The 21,365-nt window shown below is 35.1% G+C and overlaps 1 protein-coding gene across 4 annotated transcripts in view; it reads left to right on the forward strand.

Moving 5' to 3' along the window:
- Positions 1 to 21,365, forward strand: part of CNTN5 (contactin 5) — a 611,680-nt gene that overhangs the window by 436,510 nt on the left and 153,805 nt on the right. For all 4 annotated transcript variants that reach the window (XM_040056169.1, XM_040056168.1, XM_040056171.2 and 1 more), the window contains exon 8: positions 15,373 to 15,576. In XM_040056169.1, coding sequence (XP_039912103.1) covers positions 15,373 to 15,576 — 204 coding nt within the window. The remainder of the gene's footprint in view (positions 1 to 15,372; positions 15,577 to 21,365) is intronic.

The raw sequence follows: 21,365 nt of genomic DNA on the forward strand, positions 1-21,365 counted from the left end.
TTTTTTTTTTTTTTTTTTTTTTTTTTTTTTTTTTTTTTTTTTTTTTTTTTTTGGAGTTCTGGTGGGTTTTTCTAGGTTTTGGATTTTTTTGGTTGGTTGGTTTGTTGGGGTTTTTTTTGCAATTTGAAAAGTAATAAATGAACAAAAAGTACATTCCTGGTCCAACTGCAGTAAATTCTTCCAAGGAACTTTGAAGTATTAAAAAAAAAAAAAAAAAAAAAGAGAAAAAAACCAATTATTACCATTGTTGAAAAATCTTCCCCACCCTTTCAAAAATGTTAGCAATTCATTCAAATAATGCATTAATTTACTCTAGAAACTGCAAGTTATATGTCCCTACACCCAGTGGATCAATCACTAGAGGTGTCTGCCCCCTCAGGGACTATGAAAATGTAGTTAGAAGAAGATGGTTGACCTTGCCCAATTAAGGCAGCACACGACAATGGATGATGGGGGCAGCCCTGACAGGGCTCTGCTTAAGGGATGCGTGCTGCAGTTCAACAGTCACAGTAGCGTTTACAAATATTACCCCAGCTGACAGCTCAGGAGAAACAAAATGAAAGGAGATACCAAGAAAAGAGAGAGGAAGCATGAGAGACTAATTTTAAAAATATGTGGAGTGAGCTGGCCCTCAGGCTCATGCACTATTGCCTCTCAGGCACCAGCTGTACGTGGCTATTTGTCTGCAGCTTGACAAATAGGACAATGATGAAACGTTTCTGTAGTGGGCAAGTTCCTCTTCCCTCAAGACAAGTTACTAGCCTGTTACTGATATGTCCCAACAAATTTAGACATAACTATCAGAAACCTTTTAGTCTAGGGGTTAAACCAGGCTGCATTACCCTGCCAGGTTTAACAGAAATGGATTGTCATGGTATCACTTCCACTTTTCTACAGCTAGTGTTGAAAAGATACCAATTAAAGTGTTGCACAAATGCTTTCTGTGGCAATGGTCACACAGTTTGTAAAACAGCAGCAGCCCAAGGTTCACAGATTTAAGACTGATGTAACATACAGCAGTTACCATCTCAGAAGTGCAGGGCTCTCCCAGGAGCGACCTGCTCATAGTAACCTTCCCTTTAGGACCCATTCACTATTTAGATACGATGTTTTACTAAGCTGATGCCTGGAAAAATACCATTTCACAAACATGTCAGTTAGTAAAATGTCAAAAAAGCCCATTTTGTTTAAGGTAGAAAATTCCTAATGAATCCTAATTACCTCTCCATATCACAAAAAAAGAGTAGAGTTAGAGTGCACACCTTAATCTGTCTAACTAAGGAGAAGAAGCCAAAAATACAATGCTGATCACACAGCCGAAACAAGAGGAAACAGAAGAAGGAAAAAGAAACGAGAAATTATCTATTTCTAAGGCTCTGGATTCTAGATTTTTGTCTCCATTACCATTGTGATGAAATCTTAAAGGATATTTAAAAAAAAAAAAAAAAAAAAGGGATTAAAACAGGGGAGTTTTCAGAAAATGCATTTCTTCTCACACTAGGCATGATTATCTGAATTTAATGGTGATTCTGGTAGATCTGGTAGATGACTATTGTAATTGTTAGGAGAAAATTTTGATTCAGAAGCAGGGGGCTTTGGACAGAACTGATCTGAGTTCTGTCAGATTCCAGTAATAAGTTTCCCTATATAAAGTCAGTTATTCCTAATTCCATAAGGACGAAAATGAGCTTACAACCATTTGAGGTGATAGCTTAATGAGACATAGATTTTCATAAAGCGTGATTTAATCAGTTCAGGAAGATTGTTTGAAACAAATTTTGAAAACAATTTTGGTTGAGATATTTAGTTGGCATTTTTCTTTTTCAAAGGGGAAATCAGAAATTGTTTAGAAATATATCCATATATATATGGATATATGGATATATGAATATATATGGATGTTTTATGGGTTCTTTTCCTATCCAATACAATTATAACTGGCATGAAGATAGCCATAATTTAACATTAAATATGTTAAAGACAATTGCATGGATTTTTCAAGGAGAAAATGATGGGATAGGTATAAGCATATCATACAAGTTCAGACAGCAATCTGATTATAGCCAGATATGAATTACTGTGCAGCAGCACATGTGCATTGCATATCTTCTGACAGCAGAATATGTTTTCCAGAGCAATAATTGTGAACAATGTGAAAAATTGAAATTGTGAAAATACGACCAAAATGACATCTTTTTAACAATGTAATAATTAATACCACACTTAATTCCAATCATTTGATTGCCTACTTCTATTTCTCACATTCTTATGCTCTGTTTCAATACCGTTAAAATCGTTGTGATGACTTCTTTAGCCGATTGATACAGTTCCTGCTGTTTTGATGCTGCTGCCCCAGAGTGGAGAATCTGCAACCAGAAAATTTCACTTCATTTACTGGTTTATTGAAGCCCTAATTTGCATGCTGTTTTCCTCTTTCAGTAAGTGAGCAAATGTCATATAGGAGACTGCAGGGATAAAAATTCAAGAGTAGGAAGGGAAAATGGAAAGGATTTAGGTAATACTGATAAAGGATATGTCAGCTTGGCTTTTCCTGCAGAACCACAACGTCCTTTAGGAGTTTAGCAAGATAGTTTCAATCCTGCAGAGTCTATTTTCAGGTGTACCAAGTGCAAGAAGAAGCAATGCCTATTTTACAGAGGATAACAGTGGATGATATATGAAGAAAACATCAAAGAGTAAATTTGCACTGATATACGATCCAGGTCTTGTGACTTTACACAGTACAGATCTTTTGTTGCCTAGAATTGGAAGGAAAACTTTCCAAATAATATTAAAATTGATAAAATAAAGGACTTTTAATATAGTCTTATATTAAAATATATATAAATAAAGTCTTTTAATGAAAGATTTCAGGTGCACAAAATATCCTTAGGTGCACATGCAAGATTGAATTTTCACTTTTTTTTTGTAAGTATAATTAGTATATCTAGCAAGGATATCCAATGAGAAAAGAGTTGTCCTGGTAGCGCACCCTAGGACCTGCTCCATTGGGGTTCTTACCCCTAAATCTTGTTATGTGCTGGTGCAAAACAGGATGTTCTTGTTAGAAATTGTTTTCCTTGAAAATAAAACCAAACAGAATTTCAAGAGTGTGATAAAATGTGTGAGAAAGGGTAACTGCCATTCTAAAGTATAAGAAATTGCTACAAACTATAGAGCTATATATTAAAAATCTACAAAGCTACAAATATATGAAAAAGCTAAAAATCTTCAGGCATCATATCACAATTCCTTCCTATTCATAAATGAAAATGGATTGTGAAAAACAGAATGAGACTTCTGAAAACTATGCACATAGTCAGCAGAGGAGAATGAAGGACTGCCTGCTGTTTGCATTATTTTATTAATGGTATTTCCTTTAGAGTAACCAAAAAGAACAGGAGAGTTGGACAAATACCTTCTTCCATGTGATATGTATATGTAATGGGATACATCATATATATATATATATAATATTTCACTTTGACTGCTATTGCTAAGAGTTTGAGGAGGGGATACATAACCTTAGGATACTGGTCCAGACTAAAAATAAGACAACAGAAGGCTACATATTATGTCTCAATAACAATTATGTGACAAGTAGAAGATGGGTGGAAGCAGTTCACTGGGTTTCCAGCAGTGCAGAACAGTGTGCACAGGGATGCAGCAGTGTAAAATCTGTATGTGGAAAAGGGTAGGGCTTACATTCTCAACATTGTTACACTTTAAATGATCTATTGTAGTTGACATTATTTGTGGTGATTTATTTGTACAACATAGTTGAACAGCAATTTCAGCATTCTGGGGCAATTTGCTAATGTGACATGTTTCTTCCTCTTCGTCTGCACTTTATTTTTTAATTAAGGTGGAAATATCATCTGTCAACATCACTCTTAGTATGTAAAAAATTTATTTTGTGGACTATAAAATTAGTTTTGTGCTACTCTCTGAGGCATATGTTCACCAGTTCCATTATGTTCAAAAAATACAATGGCCAATCCATTCCTTGATACATTTAAGTCTAGAAAATATACCAAGAAGGAGCTGAGCACTAGACCTGTAACATCTGCAGGATTATGAGATTCATCCTGCTATTTTATTGTCTGGGTTTCTTTAACGTATTTGAAAATCATATTCAGAGGGAGGATGAGAGAGTAGCTACCTGTGTCCAATGTTCATCTACAAACATCCTTAGGATTCATTCGCCATAATGTTTTGTCTGTATGTTTTGGCATGTCTTGCAGATGGAAAAAGAGCTGGTGAGGAGAGGAACAAATATTCGAAAATAAAAGAATTATGTATTAGTAGAGATATCCATTTGAGTATGGCTTGATTCAGGACTCCTGGAAAGTCACTTCCTTCCACTTTCTTCAGTTTTCTCAAATAAAGGTGATGATAATGGTACTGCCTTCATTTGAGACCTTAGGGTAATAAATACTATAGGACCAAAGAAGCAGGCCCAAGAAAGATTCATCAATCATACTGTGTCATGCCCATGGTGGAATTCACCAAACACTGACCTACAGATAGACACAGCAAAAGCCTTTATATTTATATTAAAACACTTAATATCAAGAGAATATAAAGCAGAGAGGTAGTGAGCTGTGTCTTAAGTTCAGTGTGTACAGTCATACAAGGGTAACTCCGCAGACTCCAAGTACCCAGGTTTTGACAGTACAGTTCCTATGACAACAACTACATGTAAAAACTGGTGGATTCTGCTAAAAAAAGTGTTTTGAAGTGTAAACTAGAACTCTAGTTGCCTTTTGTTTTCTTTTCTATACTGAGAAGCCTGAATTTAAATCTTGTTAAAGAAATCTTTCTGCTACACTTAATCCTTCCTAGCATTAGGAATCAAGGTGACTGAGGTGTAAAGGGACAAATTTAAATTGCTTGCTTTCTTGTAAGTACAAGAAAATGAAGTGAAACATATATATAAACTCCTTGAGAGACTGATACAATTATAATTGAAGCACTAGTGAGTATTTGTAATCAAATTACAGAATTTGCTTGACAGAGTTTTTTCTGCTGAATAAGGAAAGTTACGCATTTTGTATCTCTCAGCTGAAAAGGAGTTAAGACAGAGCAATATTCTATAAATTTGGATGATCATCATCCCAACTTTACTTCTGTTTTTTTGTTTTGAAAAAGTCCTAGTTATACCTTCCAAATGCATTATCGATCATTGTAATAGTCATAAAATGAATTTCCCATGTAAAGCAATCATCCCCTTAAGTGCAGGGCTCTGGGCTCACTACAAGTGACAAAGCCCTGGAGGGATTTTGTAGGACTTTTCATCATACTCACCACTGCATCAAGCTTAGAGAAGAAGCAGAGCATGCTGAAGTAACTATCACTAGTGCCATTAAATTGTAGAGAAAATCAAGTGTCATTGTACGATCAGGGAACAGGAGAAAAATAAAGTGTAAATGGAAAAAAAAAAAAAAAAAAAAAAAAAAAAAAAAAACCACAAAACTACAACACTTTAAATTCTATTGACTGTTTTTCCAGAGAAAAAAATTTCCACGTATATTTCATACAATGATGTTTTCCTAGCATTAAGCAATATACTCATTATTTTCCAGTGCCACACTTTTCACATGGATGTAATAGTTAAGCATTACCACAGAAATCTTGTTCATTCAAATTATTAAGAAACAATCAACTTGCATTGCAGATTCAACACATTTCCATCATTAAGAAGGTTCTAATAATAATAAGTTATCCAGATCAGAGTTTACCAGTGATTTGTTCTTCATATTTGCCCTTGCCAAATCTTATATTTCCTGTAGATCAGTGATTACAACTGCATAGGTTGCTTTTAATTCTTAAAATGGTCAGCAGTAGGGGACAAAGAATTCCACAGCTGGTCCTCTTGATCATGCTTTGCAGTCAGATTTTATTCCTTTCAATGCAAAGTAAATTAATTTTGAGGTTATTCTAAATATTTTAGTGAACATGTTCTTTTATAAAACATGAATTTGAATTCTAGACACATTACAGAAACTTTGCACTCTTGGTCAATACAAAGAATTATAAAAATCAGTTAGTTTGACTAGATACACTTTCTTCCAATATTGTTAGTTATATCTCACTTTTTAAACCGGATATTAATCAAGTCTCACATCACCCATTGAACTACTTAATCTAAGACTGAAACAGATGTATTTGTAAAGGTGTGCCATCTTCTTGATTACCTTTTCTAATGATAGACCAAATTTAACTTTAATTCTTGTCTTTGGAAATTACTAATCATTGAATCATTAAGATTGGAAAAAACCCCTTAAAATCACCAAATCCAGGAACCCTATGTGCCATGGCTGTATGTCATCTAAATACCTGCAGGGTTTGTGATTTTACCACTTCCTTGGAAAGCTTGTTCCAAAGTTCCAGAACCTTTTTGGTGAAGATTTTCTAATTTCCAATTCAAATTTCCCCTGGTACAACCTGAGGCCATTTCTTCTTATCCTTTCTGTTATTGCTTGAGGGAAGAGACTGAACAGCATCTGGCTACAATCTCCTTTCAGGTAGTTTTAGAGACTGAGATCTCCCCAAGCCTCTGTTTCTCCTGGCTAAACACCCCAGAAATCCTCACAGCACTTGTGCTCCAGACCCTTCCCCAGCTCCGCTGCCCTTCTCTGGACACGCTCCAGCCCCTCAATGTCTTTCTTGCAGCGAGGGGCCCAGAACTGAACACAGGATTTGAGGTGTGGCCTCAGCAGTGCCCAGGGCAGGGGGACGGTCACTGCCCTGCTCCTGCTAGCTGTGGATGTTTCAGTAGTTTCAACAGTGATTCTCTAGTATCAATTACTTACATCATTTAACTTTATTGTTCTTCATCACCTATTTTTTTTTTTTTTTTAACTTTCATAGCAAGTAACAGTATTCAGTGACATTTGCATTACCTGGTGTGTTCTAAATCATGTAACATCAATTTATATGGCACATTCAAGAATTTTATACTTAAGTATTGATTTCTATACCTACTTAAAAATAGATAAATATCAATATCAGAGTTGTTTTTTAAAATCTCTTACTTGGTTTAAAAAAATTTTTTAAACTTTCTGTCTAGTTTTTCTTCCTTATTTTCAGAATTTTCTGTTTCCAGTGTTTGTCTTCCTTAAAAAATTCTTTCAAATATTATCACAAATTAATTTGTTTCTCCCATCAGGTTTTTTTCCATAAATTTCTGTAATTTAAAGGTATTCTTTATTTACATAAAAGAACAATATAAATTGATAAAATGGCCTTAAAGTATGTCTAAATATTTCTTTACATTAAAAGTTTACTGAACATATATACCAAATTAAATTTTTTTTTTTGAAAGTGAGAGTGACCTAAACAAAAGCACATTTAGCACTTAAGAATGATCCTTGCCAGAGGTTACAATTACTGCGGAGCACAGAATGAAAATCAAAAATGATCAGTGCATTGGAGAAATGGTTTGCAAGGAATAATACTAAATTCAGCAAAATTCAGATTACTGTACTATCAAAGTTCAAATATACAAATAGAATGAAAAGGAATAAGTGATTAAACAGCATTTTTTTCCTTAGAAAAATGCAATTACAAAAAAATAACAGAATACTTAGTTGAATGGATAATTCAGTAGTGGAATTCTAGAATGTCCCAGGAGAACTGTTACCTGTGTAGTATGAATGACTATTGTTCCACTGCTCAGTAGTGTTAATGTCCAGCTTTGGTTTTCTACATCATAAGATAGAAAAGCAGTAGAGATTAAAGTAATAAAATTAAGCAAAAGATTGAAAATCGGGACTTCTGAAGAAAAATTGAAGAGATTTGGCTGATCCAGCCTTTCAAACAAAAGTTTGATATGCACAGGGGTAATGATATTCCAATGTAGCTGTAAAATTTTAATATTTCTTTCCAGTAACATGTTTTCAATACTTCCAATATCATATTTGGTATAGGTAACTGAAAATATACTTCCCTCTCACCACCCCTCCAGCTCTCGCTAGCTCAGTTATTCAGGGGTTTTAGGGAAATATATTTCAGAGAGAGAGAATAAAGATTTCAAAAGAGTGGTTCTCACCCCCAGCTTCCGTCCAAGCTTTATTCTTGATGTGATGTTCCAGGAGGCCCAGAAGAGAGAGCGAACCAGGAAGAAACAGGGGTATATCTAGTTATGGGCTAAGGAAAGATATTGGCCCTGAGCCAATAGGGTCAAGAGTAGGTATGATAGGGAAAAAGATACATAGCACAGGCTTTAGGGGGACTCTGAGGGGAAAAAACATTCCTCAGAGGAACACAACAGGTAACAAACAGTATTAATGAAATTATAGGCAAATGTTAAGGAAAACTGTCTAATTATCCAAGCAAATAAATAGGTTATTGTGAAGATGTAAATTTAGGAATATAAATCACTAGATATTCATTAAGAGTGGGCTGAGAATATCTGGTTTTGCCTGAGGGCTAAAGAAGGGCCTGAATAACATGTAGCTTAGATAACAGTATTTTGACACATTCTGGAAAAGGTTTCTTTATTATTATGAAAACCATACCGGTGACAGTCGAACACACATGATAATCCAATATCTTTTCAAAACTATTTTTTTGTTGTACGCTATGGGGTCTCTTTAAATAGTGCATGAGAAATACATTTCATCCATCTTTATATGCTTCAATGACTGCCTACATTTCATACATATTAAAGCACAAATGAGACTACATTGGCTGTCTATGCAATATAATATAGCATATAATCTACCAACAATATATTTACATCCTCCAGAACAAGATGACCCCCAACAGTACACTTACTTTTTCTAGAATATTTTTAATTATTACTTATGTGAGTGGGTATAAGAAAACAAATCTTTGGAGATTTATCACTGTAATTGAATCTGAAGAAAGACAAATATGCAATTGATAGAATTGTGTTTGAGATAAGTGAGCAGTAGATACAGAGCCCCCAGCGAAGGAAATAAATAATTTCATTGCTAACTGATAAATCTACAATATCTGTTTGCTCTAAGTGGGTGTGTTACAATGCAACAAATAAATTATGTTCATTAAATAGTTTCTTGGAGGATTAATGAGCACCGATAATAAACCATAGCAGCACAAAGAAATGCACCACAATTATTTATCTGGTTGCAGTGGGAGGATGGAGGAACAACCCCTTGTTATCATTCATTTCAGCTGAAAAGAAGCCTCTTTCCCTCTTAATGTGGAGTGTTTCCCATCATTAGTGGGTACTGCATATTGCACCCTTATTCTGTGGATAGTATACAGACTATCCAAACAGCAATTGTGAGGAAAAAGTTCAAAGCTGGGCTAATATAGAATTTGGCTTTATATTTTCAGAAGGGGATATGTAGGCCTATATTTTTCCTTACAGTTTATTTCTTTTAAACAGGATAGATCTAAACACTAAAGTAAAGCCAACTTGCAAATGTCATGGGTTTATTGCTAAGTATAGTAAATTCAGCCTATAATCTTGAGTGTACTTTTTGGTGTTTTACTTATCAATTAAAAAATAACAATAAAAACTTCTTCAGATTTGCAAAAACTCCCAGATTATCTCAGATTTTGGCTGTCATCAGGCACCATTTATTCATCAAGTACTGCCATCTTGTGGAATTAGGATAATCAAAACAAATCCTAAATGGAGAAATATTTTTCTAACAGGATATCCCACTGCATCACAAAAAGAAGACTAGAACTGGAGTTATTTCTTGTACAAATATTGTAACTCCACAGAATTGCAATTATGGGATGGGTGTTTTTCATATTTTGCCCTTGAATAGGTAAAATTTAGCCGTGTTATGGACATTTGGGTTTTCAGTGACCTTAATAGAGTTCATGCAACAACCCTCTTGTTACATCTTCACTTGCACCCAAAATACCACTTAGCTAACAGGACTTGTGAAAAGGCTGTCCAGAAACCTCGTGCTAAAAGGAAGAATGGAGCAATTTCTTAAGAGAAAAATCCTGAAGCAAGTCTGAGAGACATTCAGGCAGCAACAAACACAGGAGTGAATATTTGGTGTTATCTGAATGCTTCAGCACAGCTCTCTTTACAATACTTCAGGCATTATTTCATACTGACCCACAATGACAGACTTTTGCATTACCATAGTACTGACATTTTCTGCATCAGAATATCTCCAAAAGCACTGAGAAAAATGCTGATGTGTCAGTTTTCCAGCTTTATCCATTATGGAAAGTACATAAATGTGGTATTTCTTTATGGGGACCCAGACGACGGCCGATGGCAAAAGGAAAGAGCCTGCTCTCTCACCGGGGGAATATCGGCTTTATTCTGGAGTCCTGCCCTGCTGGCTAGAGCTCTTTCCGGGCGGCTCACTGGTGCCCAAGAGAGCCAGTCTCCCCCTGTCCCGGGGCTTTTTCCCCAGGGGGCAGGGCCCAGAGGCAGGGACAAACCACTACCCAATCAGGGATAAAGTGGGAGTGGAACAGAGTTGGGTTACATTCCAGTGTGGGCTGCGGCCAAGCAGAACAAACAACAGGATACAGTTTTCAAAGGGCAAGGGAAAACATTACAAATCCGATGAAATGCAATATAAACCAAATTAATGCATTACAACACATAAAATTGTGACAGTTTAGGAATTAGTGTTGTTTAACAGAGAAAATAGAACCACAAAAATCATTTAAGAAATTATAGTAAGCAAGATTTCACACAAATTCATTCTGTCAGGAAATAGATTTACTCTTCTTACTACTTCATCACCAAATGACCCAGATTATCACCTATATAGCCTAGTAAAAAGTGCTTAATAAAATACAGAAACAAATTGGACATTAGGAAGACTTTCCAAATCATCTTCAGAAAAAAAGATAAGTATTTCCTTAGAAGCATCCTTCTGTAAACAAGGTTGTTGATTCATAAAAAGAACTATCCATTTTGCAGTTACCAAAATGACTTAATTTTTACACCAAGACTTTTATATAGAGAGAACTTAGCAGCGGAAGAGTTTTTCAGCCCATGACACAAATTTCAATTCACAACTGTTCTATGATACATAATTTCTCCATCTTTTAAATTCTGTTTCTGTTTCTGTTGATGAAGAGTATCTGTGGAAAAATTTCTTGTGTGTTGGCAGTCAACTATCATTTCCAGGAAGGGCTCTGCATCTTCTTTCTTGTTTTGCCATTGATGTCACATTAAAAATAAAATAGATGGGCATAAAAATAAAAAGTAAACTCAGCACACGTTCTTTAAAAAAAACTCCAAACTTCTGCATACTGCAGTGTTTAAATTTCTCTTTTGTCTTAATTTATTCTTTTCTTCTTGAAAGCAATTTGTATGCAGCATGGAAAAACCACTTACTAAGTTTTTTTCTCAGAAGCAGATGACTTCATAAGGTCCATATCTAAAGTATGTACTTTCTGATTTTAATGTTCTGGTTTGGTTTATTTAGCCTTTGGTAGCACTGACTTTTAACTTAAAAATTTCTTGAAGGTCATCATTGTTTATCTGCCAGGCTTGGGATGCATCTGTGGAGTTCAATATTCTAATAAAAAATAATGCAGTGACAGTTGTATGTGCTTAGCCAAATGACACTGGTTTAAAAAACTATTAACATAAACCATTATAGGAAAATTCAGGCTTGAAGTTCAGTAAAAACTGCAGTGAACAGTGTACAAATAGACGTGGTGACATCTATGTGGTCTTAGGCTTCTTGTCCTGAAATATTGAAAATTCACTCAGCAGTTTACCATTTTGTAAGAGTAGGATTTCAGATACTATTTAAATGCCTTTCTTCTTGCAGCTTACATGTACTCCTGTGCTGAACTCTTGTGAGACTTGTACCATGTAACTACATCCACTATTGCTTCAGAATATTTTACTGGGCATGTACTATAGATTACACAGTTGTCTAGAGAGACAGCTATGTTTTAAATGTTGATTCTCCATTATTGTCTTTTTATTAGGGTTTGTGGGTTTTTTAATATGTCTATGCAATCATTTGGGTATTGGCTTATGCTTAGTACTGCCAGTAGAAAAACAAACCAGCAAAACAAAACAAACCCCCAGGTCTTGTACTTGGCCAGCCTTTGCTAGAAATTGTGTTTCTTACAAACTCTAACTTGTAATTTTGCTGGCATACAAAGTAGAAACAGTCAGAGTCCAAGAATGTGAACAGCAATGCATGTTTCATCCTCTTCTAGGGCTACAAATTTAGAAGTGTGAGATATTTGCACAATGGATCAATGTCAAGGTACACCCATTTTCCCTTAATTGCAGTCATTCTGTGAACACCCTTTTGTAAAATCACTTCTGCAGGATCATCCATCTATTTCTGTCAGCTAAAAACTGTGGGGTCCCCAGATCCCAAGCCAGCTGTGATTGTTTCTGAATGGTCTGCAACATTTTCCTGAGATATTTCCACTGAAGTCAATGCATTGTGTATGGACATGACCCTCAAAATTTTATTTAAGAATCTGCTGAACTCATTAATCAGGTCTAACAGGAGAAAAATATTCATGAAGTGCCTTAGGGGGCCTTTTACCTGCAAAGGAGATCAAGAATTCCAGATTAATTCCAGATCTGTGTATCCAGATGCATTCTTCAGGTACTTTAAAATGTATTTCCTGTGGTTTTACTTTTTAGAAATGAAAAATAGGAGCAATTCTTTCAATGTCAATGGGCTGACAAGAAGCAAGAAGTAAACTGCAAACACTTTTTTTCCAGAATTCATAATTTGGGATCCTGGCTGGAATATAGGTGCTGTAGGTGTGCACAAAAACAAAAACAAAACAAAACAACACAACAACAACATTAAACACAGCTTTATAGCATAAATGCTTTGAGTTTCACATTTGGCAGGAGTTCTGTTACTTTCTTTTTCTGGTACCCTATACTGGTACACATTCATCCATCATGCCATTCTTAACAGCAAAAATAATTAAGAAAGTGACAAAATGACAGTATCCCCCCGGATTCAGCACCGGCAAAGGCTAAGTATTTTATTTCCTCAGAGGCACAGAAATGTATTGCCTGAAATCTGTTCCTTAATATTCATTCTAATTAATAAATGAATAATTAATTATAAGTGGTTTTAGGCTACAAATGGAGAAAATTCTCTTCTGTGTGAACTGCCAATGAACCCACACTGATGACTGCTTTGCATTTGGCTTGAACTACTTTTAAACCAGAGCAATTAGTGAGACTGATTGCTTTCCATTTGAATTGGTAGCAGGTCTTCAGTTAAAGCCTATGTATTTTGCTTGAACTTGTGTATTCATCATCACTTTGTAGAATTTTATACTGCCATGAATCATTTTTTGCGAGATAAAGCATTATGGCAAAATGTGGCAATAAAATTTTCAGAGACATATTTGGGGCATAATTAGTATTTTGTCTGAAACATAACAGAAGAGGAAGGAAAATCTGAACACTCAGAGAACTCTCTGAGAGCCCTTAGTCCCTCGGAGTCCTATGTAGCCACCAGAATTGCTAATAAATCTGAAAAAGATTTTAGCAAAAAGTCAATGTGTGCAGTTTAGTTCCCCATTTTGAGATTTTGAGGCAGTCTCCCCCTCCTGTTAACTAAGTATGTTCAGTCCTTTAACATAGCGTTTTTATATTGATATCATCAATTCTTTAGGAGAGAATTTTCATCTGATTTCAAAACTAGAGTAAACTTCCTAAAAATTGATTTAGAAGGTACTGCATCTTTCTAACGTTATATGCACTGTGTGCTTATATTGGTTAAAAAAGCAGTCTTGTCCTTCTCTGTTTCTTTCTTACCACAGTGTCAGGGGACAATGCAACATGATAGAAAGGACAAATCAGCTGGAATTTCTAATGCTCTCTATACTGTTATAGTCAAAGTGCACACCTGGCTAGGATGTAATAATATTTCACATTTCTTATACCAAGAACAGCTGTAGTAGTTCCTCTCCTATCATTAGAAGAAAAGCACATAGCAAATTTTAAATTTTGAGGTGCTTCCTCTCACCCTTTCGACCCTTTCATCTTCAAACTAACTTTACATCAAGAAAACTTTTTGATTGTCTTGGGAATGAAAGTATGAGACAACCAGACTGACATACTTGAAATTACTGTCTTCCTGTTGCTGTTGAGGCTGAGTAGTGACATAAGAAATTTCAGTCTAAAAGTTTGGAATTTGTTATACCAGTGGAGCAGTTTGTATCTTGGAGCAGTGGTGGGGACTTTACATTCCTGGACTAGGTTTATCTCGTTTTGCAGCCAGGTTTTTGAAGGCTATACAGGGAGGAGATTACTGAACAAATAACCTTACAGCAAATGTACCAGTTTAAGTTGTAAACTAATATTTAATATTTTTTTTTAAAGTGTGAAGAAAGAATGAAACCATGGAGGATAAGTTCAAAAGAACTGAAAGAAAAATACCAAAGTAAAAATACTCTCATTAATGTGTAAAGAAGTATACATAGGGTTAAGACTTTAAAGTCAGAGTTAGTGAAACTCCACATTAATGATTCCCTGCAATGAACATCCTGTTAAATCAGAATCTCATTAACTTTTCTGATACTTCTAATGTTGAGACATAGATGAATCTAGGTTATTATTAAATCATGATATAATCTCATACAGAATAATAGGAAATAACTTTTTTTCCCTCAACTAATTATTATGAGTATAAAGGGAAAAGTATATAAATAATGTTCAGGTAAATAGGAGAGATGATTCATGGGATAAAAATAAGAACTAAGGGACTGGATTTAACTGCTATTTTTAAAAGTCACTGAGCAGTTGGTAGCTGTGGTTTAAGGAATTATCCATTGATCATAGCGATTTAAGATGCAAAGAAGAAGAGTTAAGAAATCCTTCAATGAAGCAGCTGTAAAAGATTGAACTACAAGGCAGTAATATTACCTGCAAGATTGGTTGAACAGTTACTACAATCTAGTGATTTTAAAAACAGACATTCAGAATGAAACCTGTTTATACAGATACACTTACAGAAGTCATCCGTAGCTCTGTAGGAATAACCTTGATATATTTCCCTGCAAATCTGAAAAAGTAGAGAAAATAATTCTTTGGATATTATTATTGGTTTGATGCAAAAGTCTAGAAAAGGTAATCATCTAATATCTTATTGCTTTTTTCTCAGTCTGATGAATAATTTAATTATTTTACCTGAACTAAATCTGCCTTCACAAGGCACTTGTGTATTCAACATTTATGCTATTTTCAAATTCCCAAGGGGAGAAAAAATATTCTCTTCAATTCTAAACCAAACCAATAAAAAGTTTCTAAAATCTTTAACTTCCTCCACCCCCTGCCCATAGATTATTGAAATAAAGCTAATGGACATTAATTTAGTGTATCTGTTAACATGACACAATATTGTTTCTGTAATTACTTTATCTTATTTTCTTTCTGTGTTCTTTTAGAGATCATCTATAGCTGGGTGTTTAATGAATTCCCATCTTTTGTGGCAGAAGACAGCAGGCGCTTCATCTCTCAGGAGACAGGCAATCTCTACATATCCAAGGTGCAAACATCCGATGTTGGCAGCTACATATGCCTGGTAAAAAACACAGTGACAAACGCCAGAGTTTTGAGTCCTCCTACGCCTCTGACACTGAGAAACGACGGTAAGAAAGGCATTATTTCTGGGGCCTACATGAAAGAAAAATACTGAAGTAAAAATACTCATTAATTTAAGAACCATGATTTTATTGTTTTTCAGTACATGCATGCATTTTCTGTAGCAACTGGCAAAGGAATGTTGTTCATGGAGACAGTTTCTTTTAAAACATCCAGACTTTGTGAGAATATTTAGATCTGTGAAGGCTGAGGTGCAAACTGACACCTCTTGGTGTATTTTTTTTAGAGCAGTTACTCCACCTTGCTATTCTGATATTCTGTCACTGACAGAGAGAAGCACATGTCCTTTAACAGGTAATGTCTATTTCCTTAGGACTCAGTTCAGTTGCCTCAACCCAAGTGGCTACTGCCACTCCAATACCTTCAGGCACCTGAGACATCCACTGGAAAATGCCACATGAGGCATATGCCAGGAGATCATTCATGGATTTGGCCACTGTTGTTAGAGACAGCACAAAATGTTTCCCTAAGTACACCTGTAGAAAAAGGAAGGTTGAGGAGAATGTCCATCCTTTTGTGGGTGCAGAATGTGTCATAGTGTCAGAGGATGACAAAAGATCTGAGGTACTTAGTGCTTTCCTTGCCTCAGTCTTTGATACCAAAACCAGTTGTACTCAAGGATATCAAACTCCCAGAGCTGGAAGCTGGCGATGGGGATTTGAGTGCTACCCCCATAACGGTTGGTGATCTGCAATGCCAATTAGATACCCAAAACTCTATGGGGGTGGATGGGATGTACCCAACAGTAATGAGGGAGCTGGTGAAATAGCCCACCAAGCCACTCTCAGTTATTTACCAACAGTCCTGGTTATCCAGAAAAGTCCCAGACTAGAAAATAACAAACACAAGAAGGATCAGAAAGACGACCCAAAGTGCTGGGTTCCACATTTGGGTCACAATAGCCCCAGGCAGTGTTACAGGCTAGGAGCAGAGTGACTAGAAAGCTGTCTGGCAGAAAAGGACCTGGGGGTGCTGGTGAGCAGCAGCTGAACGTGATCCAGCGTGTGCCCAGGTGGCCAAGAAGGCTGATGGCATCCTGGCCTGGATCACTTGTGGTGTGGCCAGCAGGAACAGGGCAGGGATTGATTGTCCTGCTGTACTCAGAACTGGTAAGGCCACATCTCAAGTGTTTTGGGCCACTCACTTGAAAAAAAGATATTGAGGTGCTGGACTAAGTCCAGAGAAGGGCAGTCAAGCTGCCGGAGATGTAGAAATCACATCCAATGAGGAGTGGCTGAGGGAGATGGGATGGTTTAGCCTGGAGAAAAGGGGGCTCAGGGGAGAGCTTATCACTCTGTACAACTGCCTGAAAGGAGCTTCCAGAGAGGTGGGTGTCAATCTCTTCTGCCATGTCTCAAAGGAAGAGAGAAAATGGCCAATATTTTTCTTCTTTCCCATTCAATTGTGCTTTCTAGTTCCTCACAGCTATTCAGCGCATGTGAATGCATACCTACATAAATCAAAGAGAGAAAGAGAGAGAAACTTCTGAGAGTTTTCTTTTGTCTTGCTTATAGCTTTTTCTCAAATACTAGTCCTGTGCTACAGACACATTACAGAATCTGGATTTAAACACGGATGATTTTGTTTAATAGAGTAAATGAAAATATGTTCACGAATTAGAATGAAATTAAGTTAATATTTATTTGTTATAGCAAATTTAAAGTTCCTTCTGCATAGCATGTAGCCTCTGCAGCAAAAAGCTGTTCTTTTCATTTATCACTTCCTATTTTCCTTTGCTGTTTTAATACTCATGTTAATTATTGAGTTTCAGGTGTTTAATTTTACTGATTTGACATAAACAACTTGATCTGTTTGATGATTTTTTTTTTTTTTTTCCAAAGTTAAAACCCCCAAACATTGACTGCCTTTTTAATCTCTTTGGACTCCGAAAAAAAATAGAATTTTATTGTCATATTTATTATTCATATCTTAGTCTATTTATTCTTTATGATATTTCTTCATGCTTTTATTTGGCTCCATCTTGTGCAGAAATTCAATAGATTAATTATCCATCTTCTACTGGGAGTACATACACAATACACTGTAAGAAATTGAGAGAGTAAATAAGGATAAAGGCAGCAGTCTACATCACTGAGCTAAGAAAAAAAATCTATGAAGGAAAACTCTGCAGATTTTTTTAAATGTCAAGTGGGTAGTAAATAACAGCCTTCAGCAAAATTTTGTTTCACGGCTGGCTGTCACACCACTGTGATAATCCAACCTTGTGAACTGTGCTGGAGTATTGGGGAAGTGTTTGCACATAGATGAACAGCTCCTCAACAATTTCCCAGTTTCCTGAATCATTTTTTCACACACATGAATTTCTACTAGGCTTTCTTGCCTTAATTTTAACCTGTTGGTATTTATGAAAAGCTCCTTTATATTGTCATGGAATTCTTCAGTATTTCTTAGTAAATTGCTTGCTTTCCTGTATGACTGAGCAAGTTTCTCAGCGAAGTTTCTCAAATTTCTACCAAACCTTGCAGTCTCCCTAAACCTACCTTAAAAAAACTTTTTAGGGAAAGTACTGGTTGCTAAATCATATTATTTGGGACATCTTTCTGGTTCTACATCCTCTATATAACACATTAGTATGGGCCTTTTAAAAACTATCTGGGATTATAATAAAAAAAATCCATAAATCATACTGTACTTTTTAATTTTCACACAAATGGCCTTAGGTAATATTTCCTTGTCCATTTACAAATGTTAAAGGGTGATGAAAACTTTTTTAAAGTATGTGTTCATTATGTGCCAAAATACAGAATACCTGCTGGAAAGTAGTGCTAACTAGTTGAAGAAAAGTAATTTATGAAGAAAGAAGCAGCTGGGAATAGACTCCAAGAGGGAAGTGAGAACTTAAAATGGCATTAAAACAAACATCAAATTACCTGAAAATATACTCAACTCTAGGTTTGCTGAGTTGTGTTATATGTTTTTAAATATGGCTTTTTAAGTGCATTTTTTTTTAAATCATAAAATTACTTGAATTACTTCAAAATTTTCAGATACTCAGATTTAAAAATAATACATCTTTCTAAGTTCCAGTGGTTGGCATCACAACTGGCATTACCCTAAGCAGTGAGCACATTTGTTAGAAACCATAGGAAGAGCTTGTGGTTTTAAACATCTCTTACAAATAGCACTATATAAACAAAGCAATTTATATAGCCTGTATTCTCCAAACATATATATCATTAACTCCAAAATACTCTAGTTGATTTATTTATCATCATTCTTAAATGTTGATGTATATACAGTGCCTGTGCCCAGGGAACTAGACAGTTTGTGACAAAGAGCACTCCAATGATAACACTGGTCTCTATTTATCTGTGAGAAAGAAATGGAATAATATTAAGGCATTCTGTCAAACTGCAAGATTGTAAGAACTTACTGGGATTTTATTAATCTTTTATTTCTTTGGTGATGTGTCTCAAAGGGGAGCTTAACTGTTTGATATGAAGCAAATTAAATAAAAACATCAAGAAATCCTTCAGTGGGTTCTGAATGAATACTTCATTTGTTCAGACGTCCTTGACAATCAGTCATTTCATATAATTCAATTTCACTTCAAGCTGGGTTATAAAAACACCCTAAAATTCTGAGGAGACAAAAAGTTTTAGCAGGAAATAAAAAAAAATGCGTCATTTCATTAACTGTCTTTTAATGCATTACAAACTTTGAAGAAATATTTGATAACTGTTTACACATAATAAACAGCTTTGTTAAATTGCATCTCCACAGGCTTGAATGCTGATTGGAAGCAGTAAATTTTCTTGACTCATAAAAACAACAGAAAATCTTTTTAAAATTAGGAAATAGAAACCTAGAGAGTATAAACATTTGATGCTTGAGAGCTTAAGACATTTATTTTGATTTCACACATTTTTATTCCAGTTCTTACCTTTTTATCCTTCTTATCTTTTTTATTTCTTTGGAAAATATGTTAACTTTAACATTATTACTCTACAGTAGCGAGTTATGTAATTCTTCCTTTTAGCTCTGTGCATATACTGCATGTTAGCCTTGCTATGGTGAAATTTCCAGAGGGGGGGAAAAAAAAAAACAAAACAACAAAACAAACGGGGGGGAGAAAAAAAAATAAAAAGAAAAAAGAAAAAGAAAAAAAGAAAAAAAAAAAAAAAGAAAGAAAGAAAAAAAAGCAGCACCCTGGACAATTTCAGACATCAGAGGATACTTTCTACTGTGTTCCGTTAGGTTAAATTAGTTTAACCTCCAGAGGCTGGTATGTCTGTTCAGACATATTCTCATGTAACTGACTTTCAGATTTTTTTTCCATGTCTTTGTGGTCTGTGAACCAGTGAACGGAATTTTGTCTGTCCTCATTGTAGTGATTAATTCAGTGTGAATAACAGTCTCACATAAAGATAGAACATATAGTTATTAAGGTATTAAGAATGTTAATTTCTAAATTTCCATGATGAAATATGATCTGCATATGCTTTTTGAGGTTAAACTCTGGGATATGTTGCTTGAACATCACTAGACTATCTAAAGATCTCTTTACCAGCATGAGGGAAAATCTGGAAAAAATCATAGCAAATTCCCAAATACTAGAAATCAAGCAATAAAAATGCCCAGTGTAGCATAATAAGGTAATAAATAAAGACAAAACAAAATTTGCAGTTTCACAGACATTGCTGACGAATGCTGACAGTTGTGAATTAACTGAAACCTAGAATTAAAAAAAAAAATTCTTAAAGATGAATTCTAATGGTTTTGACCTGTCATTCTTTGCCTTTCTCTGGTTTTTCTGTGTTCCTTTTTAAAAAATTTTTTCCAACCTTTATTAGTGGTTTTGTCCTCTAATTGTGTTACTCAGATGGAGCCAAATTCTAGAAGACAATAAAGTATGCCTGGATTTTAATAGGGGTTCGAAATACATATTCAGCTGTGACTTAATTGTGCTAGCTTTCTGGAGCTTCCAGCCTTCCCAGTTTCATGTTGGTTGTATTGTAAGGTTTCACAGTAACATTTTGTATTTGAATCATGCAAATCCATAAAAGCTGTACAGATACTGTAGAAGTTCTTCATACTCAGTACTTCAGGGCAAGAATCAATCCTGAAGTAATCCTACTTAGAGTTTTGATTTTTTTTTTTTTTTTTTTTTTTTTAAGCAGAGACAAACTGTCTGGGCAAAATCAAGTTTGTCCTTTAGTGATTGATAACAAAGACTGATAACACTGACAGTGACATGAATGTATGCAAGGTTTGCTCCAGGGGCAGGTTGATAAAATTGCAATGTCCCTGGACAGCCATTACCTGATAGTAAATATGTTTCTCCTGTAAAACTGTAGTGAAGTATTGTAATGATAGGTCACTCTGAAAACTGAAAATAGAAGTCTTCCCACAATCTCTGCTTTACTCTACTGAAAATATATCCTGCATTGAAATTTTTGTATCTTTTGTTCTGCTCCTGTGCTAAGATCATCCTGCAATGTTGTCAAAATAATAGGATGAAAATCAGGATTAAGAAATGTCAGTGTAGTCTTATTTTAATTAAAAAAAAAAAAAAGCAAAACAAATAAATAAAAGACACATAATAGGATGGGGGAGAGTTGTTGGGTTTTTTTGAGGTTTTTTTAATTCCCAAAATAGTAATTCTTTTTTTAATTTAGAAGGTCGGTTCCAGCAATGGTTTAGAAAGTTAGCAGCAATTGTTCTTAGCTATAGGCAAGAAAATCTCTAGGTAGGCAGAGAATTTTATGGAGGACTTCTATACAATAAAACTTTTACAGAGTGTTTTATGGGAATT

This window comes from Hirundo rustica, chromosome 2, assembly GCF_015227805.2.
Source record: "Hirundo rustica isolate bHirRus1 chromosome 2, bHirRus1.pri.v3, whole genome shotgun sequence".
Taxonomy (NCBI): domain Eukaryota; kingdom Metazoa; phylum Chordata; class Aves; order Passeriformes; family Hirundinidae; genus Hirundo; species Hirundo rustica.